General features: G+C 40.4%; 1 protein-coding gene across 1 annotated transcript in view; it reads left to right on the forward strand.

Moving 5' to 3' along the window:
• The window catches only part of LOC122668979 (bZIP transcription factor 1-B-like), a 51,920-nt gene that overhangs the window by 9,882 nt on the left and 27,084 nt on the right, over positions 1–14,954 (forward strand). Inside the window, exons 2-6 of the mRNA XM_043865586.1 lie at positions 13,851–13,974; positions 14,060–14,116; positions 14,199–14,300; positions 14,505–14,594; positions 14,747–14,806. Of these exons, the coding sequence (XP_043721521.1) occupies positions 13,918–13,974; positions 14,060–14,116; positions 14,199–14,300; positions 14,505–14,594; positions 14,747–14,806 (366 nt within the window). The 5' untranslated portion in view covers positions 13,851–13,917. The remainder of the gene's footprint in view (positions 1–13,850; positions 13,975–14,059; positions 14,117–14,198; positions 14,301–14,504; positions 14,595–14,746; positions 14,807–14,954) is intronic.

Below are 14,954 nucleotides of genomic sequence, written 5' to 3' on the forward strand. Positions count from 1 at the left end.
CCACTGGTAGAAGAGTTCATCATGTCTTCCACCCTTCCTCTGTTGCACAGCTCACAGCAGCTTCTTCGGTGTTCAGTCACACTCCTAGAAGAAGACGGTAACCCCCACCCCACGATCCTTCTTTTGTCCCCTTTTGTTGTATCCTAAACTGCTCTCCCCCTTTTAGTCCATTTCTAACTTACTTTATCATCTTTTGTTCCAACTTCCAAGATTACCCCCTTACCCTTCCATTATTCTTTTTTTTTTCTTCCAGAATTGCCCCTCTTCTATTCTTATTTTATTTTGCCTTTCTTTTATTTTCTTCCAAGTTTACCCCTCCTCAGTCCCCATCCCTATGGTACTCCACACTTCTTTTCTTTTTATTTTGTCTGTCTTTTATTTTCTTCCAAGTTTACCCCTCCTCAGTCCCTATCCCTGCGGTACTCCACACTTCTTTTCTTTTCTTTAGTTTACAGTCCAATAAATTACAATTCTGCCATTGTTATCTAAAACCCACTACATCATGGAGGTTGATTGATACGAATTGCTCCTTGCTCCTTTTTCTCGGAGGAAAAAAGCGAGTTTCTTTTCTGTAAATTGCAAACAGAACTTTTAATTTGATGACAGGTTTTTGGGATCTTGCCAATATTAACAACTTCTTCTATGATACGATGTCAAGTATGATACAATCGTCAGAAGGCAGATCAGATATGGAAGAAAATGTGGTTAACAAAAGCGATGTTGAAACTGAAGTATTCGGTCCGATCAAGGTTGCAATTGAAGAATTGATCAACAGTTCGATTTCAGTTGCGAAACCCCACGATCAGATTCCCATCGAAGAGACGTTGTTTGTTAATGACCATCAGAGGATTGTGATGGTTGATCATGAGATGTGCTGGATCATCACCCCATCAAAGCCGATGTTTGTGGATACCGATCGAGTGATACTGATTCTCTCATTTTACAAAACTCGTCATTCTCAACACCGGGGAAATTGATGCAGATACACTACCATGGACCGACCCAAACCCAGTTGGGTATCCAAATGGAGATGAATTGGGTCCAGTTTGAGTCTTGTGTCCTATAGATATTACGAATTTATTTTATTTAGGTAGATAATATTTTATTCAGTCAATTTAAAAAGTGGGGTACGTTTGCAAGTGTTAGAGATGGTTTGGGATCTTAGGAATTTTTTTTTGATAGGTACTCTATTCTAAGGGGGGAGAGGGAAGATAAGAACTAGGGGGCTCGAACCTGAGACCTCCTAAGTAGGGTGGGCTTTTACATTCTACACTCTACCAACTGCGCTAGGTAGTTGTTCTCTATTCTTAGGATGTTGTTTCCTTGTTAAAGTTTGTTTCTAAGTTTACTAGGTTTCATTTGCTAGTTGAGTTTTCTTCTTTTGAATAGCTTGTATTAAGATCACCCCCTTTATTGTAAAATATCTTTCATCGAGATAGGGGTGTGACAGAGTGGTATCGGAGCAATGATGCTCTGCACCGACCACAATCTGGCATAACCTCTTGATTTACTCTCCACAATTAGGTTCTAAATAAAAATCTCAAGAACATAAATAATTGTATGCTGACATAGGGAACATACCCAATGGAATAAATCGTTCCAATTACAGAGTTAGCGGAAGCGAAATTTAACTAAATCATGTGAATATAGAGCATCGGTTCTCTAATAATAACACATAGTACCATTTCAATATCTCGTAACCATTCATTTCTCTCCTTATAATTAAACATAAAGTTTATACATGTATGAACATGAATACAGAAATTAAATAATAAATCACGCCACTAGGGCACCATTCTTGGGTGTACATCGACATCCAAGTCACAGCCACCTGCTCTGCTTGATTCGCATCCAACGGTGCTCATCAAGAGGTTACCTACATATCAACTAAAAAGGGGGTTGTGCAATGGGGTTAGCTCCACAAGCTAGTGAGAGAGCAAAGGGGAATGCACATACACACAAACACGCAATTCCAAGCAATTATGATGCATGCTAATGTTAGATTCATTTTTCACCTAGCACACAAATTCTAAGTCAAGTGTATGCTACTGTGATAACTCAGGAGACACTGAGGGTTACTTAACTTTTGGCCCCAATCAAACCTCAATTATCTCACGAGAGCCCACAGATTGAATAGAATGGAATAGTTATGGTTTTAGGCCCCTTCTTCTTCTTATGCAATTTCCCCTCTCTCCTGCAACTCTGATTTCTTCTCAGATATTCGTTTCTCTCTTCCGGCCCTCCACCAGATTGGGTGGCCACCATTTTTATTGGGCCTTTTCTCAATAGATTGCGTATACCCAAACTCATGTTTAAATGATTATTAGTGTTAACAAAACAGTATATGAGAGAATGCTTGGATGATTAATGATCATCCCCAAGCCTGTATTTATATTGTTGAAAATAAAAGACAGAATTTCACGTGAGCAATGTGAGATTAAACCTACATAATAGAAATAAAAATAAAACAGTAAACAAGGTCCAGAATACTCCCCACGGTATTCTGGGCCATATAATCCAACACTCCCCCTCAAGTAGAGCAAATATGTCAATCATGCCCAACTTGACTAGATTAGGATGAAACAATTTTCCGGATAATCCCTTGGTGAAAATATATGCAAGCTGATCAACAGACTTCACAAAGGGAACACAAATCAGCCCTTCTTCTAATTTCTCCTCGATGAAATGCCTATCCACTTCAACATGCTTAGTGCGATCATGCTATACCGCGTTATGTGCAATATTGATTGCAGCCTTGTTGTCACAGTACAACATCATAGGAAGACAAATAGGAACCCCAAGGTCTTGTAGTAAGCTTTTGAGCCAAAGTAACTCACAAATGCCTTGTGCCATAGCACGAAATTTTGCTTCGGCTCTAGAATGAGCAACCACATTCTGCTTCTTGCTACACCAAGTGACAAGATTGCCACCTATAAAAGAACAATACCCAGAGATAGACTTGCGATCTATAGAACCAACCCAATCAGCATCAATGTACGCCTCTATCCGTAGGTGACCATGAGGAGATAGGAGAATGTCCTTTCCAGGAGCTGACTTCAGGTAGTGAAGGATACGAAGAACAGCCTCCATATGAGAAGAGTAGGGATCATGCATAAACTGACTCACAGTACTCATAGCAACAGCAATATCCGGACGTGTGTGAGAGATAAATCAACTTCCCCACTAGTCTTTGGTACCGGCCTTTATCAACATGTTCACCCTCTTTTTGCTTGAGATGAACAGTAGCATCCATAGGAGTATCTGAAGGGTGACATCCTAGCAAACCAGTTTCAACCAATAAATCTAGGACATACTTCCTTTGGGAGAGAAAAATGCCTTTAGAAGATCTAGCAAACTCTTGGCTAAGAAAGGACTTCAACCGGCTAAGAAAGGACTTCAACCGGCTGATCTCATCACCATCATTGCCAGTGACCACTATGTCATCAACGTAGACTATAAGAACAGTGAGTTTTCCACCAACCCTCTTTATAAAGAGAGTGTGATCAGCATTACTTTGCTTATAGCCTACAAAAATCATGGCCTTGTGAATCGGGCCAAACCATGCTCGAGGTGACTGCTTCAGCCCATAAAGTGCACACTTCAATTTACACACCTTACCTTGGTTTTTGTCACAAGAGAACCCGGGTGGAATGTCCATATACACCTCCTCATCCAGTTCTCCATTAAGGAAAGCATTCTTCACATCCAACTGTTGTTATTCCCATCCAAGATTGACTGCATAGGATAGCAAAACCGGAATAGTATTCAGCTTTGCAACAGGGGCAAAGATCTCCTGGTAATCAATGCCATATGTCTGGGTGAACCCCTTTGCCACGAGTTGTGCTTTATACCTATCCACAGTGCCATCCACCTTCTGTTTCACTACAGACACCCACTTACAACCAACAGTTCCCAGGTGGAAGAATCACAAGATCCCATATGCTATTTTTTTTCAGGGCTTCCATTTCTTCCATCATTGCTGCCTTCCACATTCCATCTGATAGAGCTTCCTGCCAATTGTTAGGAAGACGAACAGAAGAAAGAGAAGAAACAAAAGCACGAAAAGATGGAGAAAGGGAGTCATAAGAAACAACATGGGATATAGGATGCTTAGTGCAAGCCTTGATACCCTTGCAAATAGCAATAGGTAAATCAGGAGAAGAAGTATTACCAGGTGGAGAGGCAGGTTCTGGAACCTGGTTTGGCAATTGGATGGGTACTGGTGTTATAGTTGATTGAAGCTACTTATGTTTCCTTGTATAAGTCTGCGCATTAGATTCATTAATCCTCCTCTGAAATTCACTAATGGTTTTCTGGACAGGAGTCGGCTCCCCTTGAGTAGGAATGTCAACAACATCATCTGGGATGGTCTCCTCCTGTATAGGGACCTCTCCCCCTGAAGCAGAGGGAGGACTAGGAGTAGGAGGAATAGGGACAGACTCATTGTAAACAGACTGTAGGGGAGGTTCTATGGTCAGCACATCTTTACTAACACTCTCCCCCTGAAAAGGTGGGGACAAATAATAAGACACAGTCTAATGAAAAACAGCATCCATACTGACCAATGTACGTCTGGCAGGAGGATAATAGTACTTGTACCCTTCTGGGTGGCAGAGTACCCTAAAAAAATGCAGCGGAGACTACGGGGTTCAAGTTTACTAGGGGACCTAGTATCCCTGGCATAGTAAACACAACCAAACACCCTAAAGGGAACAATAAAAGAAGAAGAGCCAAGTAAGAGCTCGACAGGGGCCTTGGAGTCAAGAACCCAATTGGGCAGCCTATTAATCAAATAGGCCGCAGTGAGGACAGCATCTCCCCAATAAAAGGAAGGAACATGTCGAGCAAACATAAGTGCTCTAGCCACCTCCAAGAGATGGCAGTCTTTTCTTTCAGCCACACCATTTTGGGCTGGAGTATCAACACAGCTGGTTTGATGTAAAATCCCATGGGTAGCAAGGTATCTTTAGAACTGACCTTCCATATACTCTGTCCCATTGTCACTTCTCAAGACTCTGAGAGTGGCATTAAATTAGGTCTGGACCATCGTGTGAAAATGCTGAAAACAGGAAAAAACCTCATTTTTTGTGTGCATCAGGTAGACCCAAGTGAATCGGGAATAACAATCTATAAAAGTGACATACCACCTATGACCAGAGAGAGAAGCTTTTCGACTAGGACCCCACACATCAGTATGAACCAATTGAAATAAGGAAGAAGACCTTTTATTAGAAATAGGATAGTTTGAACGTGTCTGTTTGGCCAAGACACAAGGCTCACAAAAAAAATCTTCCTTATTACAATTTTTTTATTAATGCTGGAAATAAATGTGATAAAGTTCCTAAGGGGGGGTGTCCTAGTCGAGAATGCCATTTGTGTATTTCAGAGGAGAATGATGCAGGCTGACATAGCTGAGAAGGTAGAGCCTGTGTAACAAGTGGGTCACCATCAAGCAGGTATAATCCACCATGCACCTTACCCGATCCAATCGTCTTCTCCGAGTCGAGATCCTGAAAGACACAATGAGATGGAAAAAAGGTCACTTTACAATTCAGATTTTTTGTAACACTACTAATAAATAGAAGGTTAGTAGTGAAATTGGGAATATGCAACATAGAAGACAAGGTAAGAGAAGGGGAACAACTAATGGATCCTTTCCCGGAAATAGATGAGAGGGACCCATCAACTATTTTAACCTTATCTCTTCCAGAAGTAGGGGAATAGGTATGAAAAAGGCTAGATGAACCTGTCATGTGATCAGTGGCACCGGAGTCGATGATCCATGGAGTAGAGACAACCGATGCACAATGACCAGCAAAGGGAATACATGAACGGGCAAAATGAGAACCTGATGGTGAGGAAGAACTGGCAGTAGATGTAGTCTGTAACATACGCCTGAGAGCCTGAAATTCTTCCTGGGAGAAAACCGGTTCAGTAGTAGGGGCTGTAGTCACACTTTTAGTGTGATTAGCCTTGCCTTTAGGTTTACCACGACCACGTTTGGTCTCAAAATCAGCGGGCTTCCCATGTAATTTCCATCACTGAGCCTTAGTGTGATAGGGTTTGTTGCAATGATCACCACTTGATTGGCTCACGTGCAGGAGCAGCAACAACAGAAACAGTACTCTTAGTAGTAGTAGAAGAGTTGGAAACAGCGGCCTGTAGGGCTGATCTCTCAACTGTAGGAGTCAACATCATAGCAGCCCGACGTGTCTCTTCAGTGTGAACATAAGAAAAGGCTTGCTCCAATGTGGGAAAAGGAATCCGACCAAGAACTTGCACTCGAATTGGATCATATTCAGCATTAAGACCAGCCAAAAAATCAAAAACCCGAAACTGATTTACATACTTGGAATAGGCAGTAATGTCGTCAGGTGTAGAGGGCTGAAATCGAGCATAGTGATCCAATTGTTGCCATAAGCTCTTGAGGACAGAATAGTATTTGGTAATTGACAACTCCTTCTAAGTAGTGGTATGGAGTGTCTTCCGGATGTCATAAACTTGTGCATCATTCCCCAGTTGTCCATAAGTTCCCTTAGCAGCAGCCCATATCTGTGCAGCTGTGTCAAGGAGAAGGTATTGGCTGTTGAGTTCTTGAGGCATGGAGTTCAGAACCAAGGACATAACCATAGCATGATTGGCATTCCATCTAGCTTGAGAAGGGCCCTCTCCTCTTCCAGCCACAGTCAAAGAGAGAGATCTGGCCCACATTAGATAATTGGTGCCATCAAGTTTAATGGAGGCAGCATAAGGGAGGAATTCAGTCCTGGATTGACCTTGTCATCCAGAAGTAACCGTGGTCATATCAGAGTCTGGCATGATGAAGATAATCCTTGGCAGCACATCAGAAGTAAAAAACCTTAAAAATAAGGTTAAATGATCCTCTTGGAAGCAAAGAAGCTTTAAAAGTAAGAGCAGCAACAAGCAGCCCTATCCCCCAAAAATCGATAAGAATTAGGGTTTTGAAAAAAACCCTGAAAGAGAAGATCGATTAGGGTTAGGGGTCTTCAAAAAAACTCGAAAGGGGCTGATAGTAATGTCGAGTCCTCCTTGAAGTACTATGAATAAGATCTCCAAAGATCAGCCCAAGCAAAGAATAGAAATCGATAAAAGTCAGGGTTTTTCAAAACCCTAAATTGAGATCGATATTGGGTATAGGCTTCAAATAGTTTGAAATTGCTGTAGTATCTGCTGTCCAATACTGCTATGATCAATCTCCAATAGGTAAAAACAGCTTCCAAGGCAAAGGAGAGGCTAATCTTCAAGAAGGGGAGATCTCCAAAAATTGTAGGAACAAGGGCAGCAGTAATCGAACTTGGTATTTTGATTAAACCATCTGTTGAAGAGGTGGAATTGGCGGCAGCATCTAGATCGTATGATCACCTCATTAGATCTGCCCTAATAAGAGAAGAAAACCAAAAAGAAGGAAAGGAGAAAGAGAAGATTGAGTGGGAGAAGGTGGAAGAGAGAAACAATGGAAGGTGGTGGGGTTTTGAAAACCTAGATCCGAGAAAGTGGCTCTGATGCCATGTTAACAAAACAGAATATGAGAGAATGCTTGGATGATTAATGATCATCCCCAAGCCTGTATTTATATTGTTGAAAATAAAAGACAGAATTACATGTGAGCAATGTGGGACTAAACCCACATAATAGAAATAAATATAAAACAGTAAAAAAGGTCCAGAATACCCCCACGGTATTCTGGCCCATATAATCCAACAATTAGGCATCTAATCTGTGCATGATCTTCAGTAGTTGAATGGTCTTTTCCCCAACTCTTCTGATATACACAGAAAATACAAAGTGGTTACTATTGTAAGTGTGAGCTTTTTTTGGGTCTACCTAGTCTCTTAGGTTGTACCCATATGGTGGGTCCTGGTACTCCAAACACAAGACATGTGGTGACTTTCATGTTGAGAGGGATTTGGATCCTATGGCCCAGGCCCAAGCTGTTGTCAGGCAAAAAGCTCATAGAACTGTTCTTTTTCTGGACACTATATGCAAAAATTGGACCTAGTCATAAGCCCGTGACAAACTGTTTGTATTGTATGTGCTATTTATGTGAAGCAAAGAAATCTGTTTCATTCCTTATCCTTGAATACAATAGGAAAACTGTCACAGTCCTAAGTAGAGACAATCCTTGGCATCTGTTTTACAGTAGTCAATGCGAACATACTATTGTATGTTCAGTTTCATTGGAGTCTGACTACCTTAGCCATTCCGAGTTCTGATCAGCAGCTGGCTGTTAATTGCAGCAGTGCACTGAAAGGATTTTAGGGAAAATGATGTAGGCCAATCTATCAAAAACAAGCAGAGCCCAGGTCTTAAAGTTTGTTGTGTCCCAGAGCAGCAGCAATGTTGAGTCCAAGAGGAGTTGTCTTCAATGGATATAAGGTTTAGGCCTGGAACTAAGTTCGACCAAGAGCTGGAAATTGGAATCTCTTAACAGTCAGGAAGGGGGTGTTATCGACCTTTCAATGAGCTTCATTTGACTTATGGGGAACCATGAGTTTTAGCTACAGGGGACAAGAAATACAATAACTACAACTTAGAATCCTGAACTCTACTAACTATTGAATTTCCCTCTCTGACCTTTTGACTAATGATTAACACTATTAAAGATTCTAGTATTCTACTGGATAAAAACAATATTTGGAAGATTATTTGATGCTTGTAAAATAAAAAGATGAATTTACTTCTGGCCTGAGCTTTCTGTGCTAGGAATCTGGAAATGAGCTAAAATGGCTTTTCCCTGTAGAAATGGACTTGTGCCTTGTTTTGGTTGCAAATGCCCACTGGTTCAGTGGTTTGTAATGCAGACAAAGTGTAACAAAGCAATAATATATTTGAACACCATTGGAAGCCTTTAATTTCTATGGCCAAAAGTCAAAGAAAAGCCGAAGAAAGATGATGAACGCCTGAATTGATGGGTCTGTGTTGTATTTTCTGTAAAGCAATTTAAGAGAATGTTCAGATGTCATCTTTACGCGTATTTATAATACTACAAACATATTAATGACAAAAAAAACCCTTTTATCATGCTTAAATTACCAAACCGGACTATTGTCGATGACAGTCATGATAAGAAGAAAAGGCCGAAACTAAGCAATAACTATCTATACTCGGTACAACCAGTCATGGGTAATTAATGCCTAAACATAAAGTGAGTACTGAACAAGCAATTAGGATGCACTATGTAATGCAATCTAAAAATCCAGGTTATGGATCTCTGATGCAAGCAGGCCCCATGTTCAAATCTGTGATCAGATCTGAGATAAATGAAGCAACTGCGTTATTAAGAGAAGAAATCAGATCGATGAAAGGGGGAGGGGAAGAGATGAGATCGATCTGCTTTGGAGGCAGAAGTGAGAAGAAGAGAACAAAAGAGAAGAGAAGGCAAAGTGCTCAATAGCACCAAAACTGTTTAAAAAACTCATTCTTTACCATAGTTGCCAAGGCCTAGCGTCCAAGCGCCTTGGTCGCCTAGACACCTAGACGGACGCCTTGTTGGTGTCGCCTTGATTTTGGACCCTCTTCAATGCCTTTGGTCGCCTAGAGAGCGTGACAACTATGTTCTTTACGTGAATCCTCCATTAATTGATTACATATACAGCGACCTTTTAAAAATCCTAAATTCACCCTAAATTCACTCATAAATCAACTCCTAACCACACTCACATACTCAATTAAGTAAATCAACTCAAAAACCAAACTTTATCTAGCTATTAAGCATTCTAATCTAACTCAAACACTCAACTTAACTACTAATCATGTGTACTAACTTTATACGCACTTTATGTTCTTATAAATAGGCTCATTACAATGAAACCCAATAGTTTAGTTCTAGATTGGAAGGAAACCAACTAGAAGCCAATAACCAGAATCTGCCATCATAGTACTAACACTCGGAACTCGACTAGGTTTCGACCCTGGGAAAAACCGAGTTGACTCGAGATATCTCAAGATCTCGGTCGAGTTGGTGCATTTTTTTTTCCAACTCGAAACTTGGTTTCGGTGGGTTTTAGACCTAGTTTGGGTCTGAAACTTGGTACTTAGCTTATTTTAAGCCGTTTAAACACAATGGCACTATCGGATTTTGCAAAAACAAAGTCCAAATAGGAGTTTCACTTAGTGGGAAACTAGGACAGACACTTACTTATGCCAGAAACTAGGACAGACATAGGACAAACACTTATTTAGGCCTAAGTAAATGTTTTTGTATTTGTATTTTATTTACTTAAGAAATTATTCATAAATAAGTAAATACCCCTCTATTTGAATCCAATAAAAATAGTTAAAAAATCAAATTCCAAAAGGAAAAAGAGTCAACCCCCCAGTTCAAGAACAAAAACTGGATTTTCGGTGGTAGGTGCAATTTTCAACTTTCTGATGCTGAGGTTTTTCTCAAATCTAAAAATTCCATAAATCTTACTATGGTAAAACATTGCTAAAAACCAAAAGTGCGTTAAAATATTCATTTGTTTTGATGTCCAAAAAAATATTTTCATTCAAAGCGATTTTGACAGCATTCACTCGCACCAAATTAAGTTTGACCAGTACATAATTCCTTCGCAATTGATATTAAATCAGATTTAACAAATTCTATGTGCTCGACTTCTGAATTAATATCAATTGTGAATGTTGTATTCATAGAGTCCTCAACGTTGGTGACCTTCTCAATGAAGACTTGAGGCACAAGCTCCACCTCTTCAAGATCAACATCTTGAATATCAATGATATCTTGTGGAGTGTTCTCGACCACCACTTCACCTTCTACAATTTCAGCTTTGTCTACTTTGATCTCTTCAACGTAGACCTCTTCAGTAGAATGTTGATCTTTTGTCCTTTGAAGCTTCAAGCACTGTCTCTTCGTTATTATCATAGTTTATTGTGATAACTTCAGCTTTATCTTCAACTTGGAGCTCCGTTTCCTTGACTGCTTCCTTCGTTTCTTCCCTTGGTGGTGCAAAGTTGAGTCGAGTCAGTGTTCTAACATTATTGATGCTTGACTTCCAACAATCCTCAATTTGCAAACTGAATCTCATTGATGGAGACTTCAAGTTGTCTTCAGATTTGAAGGCCTTTTGGTGGTGATGTTGTCAAAGGGAATTTATTTGACCTTGCCGTTGAGCTCTGAATGCTCGTGGTAAATATTTCTTACTCAGGTCTTTCTTCATCTCTGCCCAGTTAATAGGTGTTTTGCCTGAATATTGAAGATCTCTCTCAGTAGTTCTCCACCACTCACGGGCTGGCCCCACTAGATTAGTACAAGTTAATCTCATCTTCCTAGACTTAGGTAAATCATACCAATCAAAATAATCATCCAAAGTTGCTAACCAATCATAAAATACCTGTGGATTGTGTCTGCCATCGTATTCCTTCAACTTGAACGCTTCTAGAGGTCTAGGTTGTTCCCGTTCTCCTCTGTGCCTATGGTTGGTGCAATTAACTTGAGACTGTAGTCACTGTACTTGATATCTGTCATCTTCCAGTGGTAGATTACTATCCCTTACTGGAGTAACATGATGACCTTCGATGCACTGCAATCTCTCACTAATAGTTCTCTGTTCAGCTGCTAACTGCTGAAACATCTCAATAACCTTTGCCATAGGATTGGGTGGTGCTTGTTCATCTTCATTCATTCTCTAGTACCACTTAATGTAGTTCTAGATTGGAAGGAAACCAACTAGAAGCCAATAACCAGGATCTGCCATGAACAGGATAGTTCGAATAGGTCAAAATAGGTGTTTTTGGTTAAATTAGGGCTAGGTTTAATGGGACCTAGGGTTAGCCTGAAGTCTGCAGCAATACCTGGACAGAACAGCAGTACCGCAGGGATTCAAGTCTCCCTTTGAATTGATGCAATAGCAATAGATTTGGACTTGATTGGGACTTGATTCTGATCTTCTAGAGGTCTTCACAGCACTTGCAGCAATCTTAGAATGGCAGCAGCAGTAAGGGAAATTGAGCAGAGAAGGGAAGAGGAGAAAGGGGGTAGGGGATGGGCTTTTTCAGCCGTTGATCTCTCACCCACAGCTATCCCAGCTGTTGAACAGGGGTTTGACTCCCATAATCGAGTGCAAGAATGCCTCAAAATTTCCTTCATTAATTCTATGTTAATCAATTACAATAGCTGCCTTTATATAGACTGAGGTTAGGCTACAAAAAATAGAAAGTAAAACTTAGCAACTGTTTGGAAAATAGAAAATGAATGAAATTAGAAACTACTAAAGGATTTATAACTCAGCCTTCTAAACATGCAAAGATAATCAAATTAGAAACTTAAAGGAAATAGAAACTTAAGCCTACTTTTTAAATATGAAAATAGAAACTAAACTATGGCAGCATTAGGATAGAAGCTTTCTCCACTTGACGGGCCCACAAGGTCTTCTTAAAAGCATCCCCACACAAGGCGAATATGGGCTGTGATACTGTTCATGTGAACAGTAACATGAAAAGTGTTTTGGCCTCTTTTTTCTTGGCCTTTCTAGAAGACCTGCTGAGCTGGCTCGATCTGGTCCAGTTCTGGTCCATCTGGAGCTGGTTTGATGGGCCTTGGTTCTTCTTCTTTTGGTTAGTTGTGGGATCTACATCAGGCTTTTCTTGTAATTTGAAATTTATGACCCTCCCCAGACCCTGCAGTGGCAGGAGCCTCGTGCACTGGGTTACGATCTTTTCTTGTAATTGGAAAATTTATTTTGTTAGAATAGTTGGGGTCGATTAGGAGATTGAGTTAGTTTCCGTATTAGTCTATCTTAAGTTTCCTTGTTGGAATTGATTTCAGTTCTTAGAGTCTATATATGTAACCTGTTATTTTGAATGAACTTAGATTTGAAAGTGGAATGATTTGATTTTCTTTGAGTGCTTGAGTGGTTGGTGCGTGTGCGAACTTCCCCCCTCCTCTTTTTATGTGCGATCTCTCTTTCTCTCTCTCATCCTTTCCTTCTCTTTCTTCTTTCTTTCTTGTTTTCATTTCCTGCAACTAGCAATTGAACAGCCACATAAAGTGGGTTCTACTCCCTCATGTCCTGTCCTCTTTCTTTGGATTTTGGGTGTGAAATCTGCCTCCTTGGAGGACTCTATACCTGCAATATTAGGCTTTAAGATCCCTTGAATGGTGAGAACCAAGCCTGCAACTTGCTGGTTCTGTTTGCCATTGCAGATGGTTGCAGGGTTGTCAAACGATCCCCTTTGGTTGCTGGTTCTACTTGATATTGAACTAGGTACAAGAGATTCTTTCCACCATACCTCCGTTGATAGTTTCAAGGCCATCTAAGGTCATACCTGAAAGCTCCAATTGAGTCTTTCTGTCTTGTTGGCGCTGGTTTGAGGGCTGGATGTACAAGACAACCTTTCGGTCGTTTTTCCATCTCTCTTACAACTTCTATTTGCCAAATCTACCGTATCCCTCTCCTTTTTTCCTCTACTCCTCCTTGCCCTTTATTTTAATTTCATTCCATCTCTATCCTCTTCCTTTAATTCCTAATTCCCCGTATTTCCTCCTATCCTTTATTCCCTATCAGCCATTTAAGATTCTGTTTGATTACAGCCCTGCCATTCCCCCTTGATAACTTCAGATTATTACAGAATTGTCATCGTTTCCTTGCAACTTTGGTAGTTATCTAGGTGGGCCCATAGCAAACCCAAATAGGGTTTTGTGACCCAGCTTCCGCATCAGACGGTCTTAGGTGCCCAGACACATGATGTTCAATTTTTCAATGATGCTGAATATAAAATAGAAGCAAATTGTAAAGAATTCTTTATCATAGGTATGCTTCCTCTTTGTTTATAGTGAAATTCATATTTTATGTTTGGCTTGTCTCATCTCTCTTGAATTGAATTTTCAGGTATACATTGTCCACTTTCTAGGAATGGATCTGGATAGTATCTGAGGTTGTCCAACAATCTTCAGTCATGGGGAATGCAGATGCTGATGCTTCTACAAAGACACAAAAGTCATCTTCAACGCAGGTCTGTGTGATTGAAGAGGGTATTCTGTTAGCTTTCTCTGAGATTGTTTTTGACATTTTTTTTTTTCTTAATCTTTTTATTTCAGGAGCAGCCTCCTGCTAGTAGTCCTGCTACGGTTTACGCAGATTGGGCATCATTTCAGGTGCTTAGTTTTCTAAGCTTTACTTTTTTTTTTGGTTTAATTTCTCATCAATCCTGAAGTATATTTTTGGGCCTGCCTCTAGGCATATTATAACTCCGCTGGAGCCCCCCCAATGCCACCACATGGGTTTTTCCCTTCGCCTGTAGCATCCAGTCCTCAAGGTCATCCTTATGTGTGGGGACAGGTATTTCCCCTTTACTTGGTGTTTTCCATTTTCATAATTGCATATTAGTAGCTGCTTTGTTACCATGCTATAACTTGTCATACAGAGGTCCTGGACATCATTTGATTGAACTTTGATTTGGAGTGGGGGTCACTTACACGATCCCTGGCTGGATGTACTTTTGTTCTAATATTGATGCATCTTTAACATTTATTCTCCATGCAGCACCTAATGCCTCCATATGGCACACCGCCACCTCCATATGTTGCCATGTATACACATGGGGGGCTCTATGCACATCCATCCATCCCACCGGTACCTATCTGCCAATACTGTTCAAATCTTCAGCAGTTTTTAGTTGCCTTGTATTTAAGGAGTTATGCCATCTGAGGGCATAAAAATGATCCCCATGTAATAGTTTGTCAAAAAAAAAAAAAATCATTTAATATTCATTTCTTTCATTGCAGGGATCTCATCCATATAGCCCCTATGCAATGCCTTCTCCGAATGGAACAGCTGAAGCTTCTGTGAGTATTCGTTGCCTTTTCCGAGTAATGGCTACATAATGTTGATACCTTAATGTAGGAAAAGTTCCCAACTAGACAATTAGGAACCAATCCCGGATCTCCCACAGTCACAACAGTACACAGTGTCCCCCAGTTTCCAGTAAAAGCA

Source organism: Telopea speciosissima, chromosome 7, assembly GCF_018873765.1.
Source record: "Telopea speciosissima isolate NSW1024214 ecotype Mountain lineage chromosome 7, Tspe_v1, whole genome shotgun sequence".
Taxonomy (NCBI): domain Eukaryota; kingdom Viridiplantae; phylum Streptophyta; class Magnoliopsida; order Proteales; family Proteaceae; genus Telopea; species Telopea speciosissima.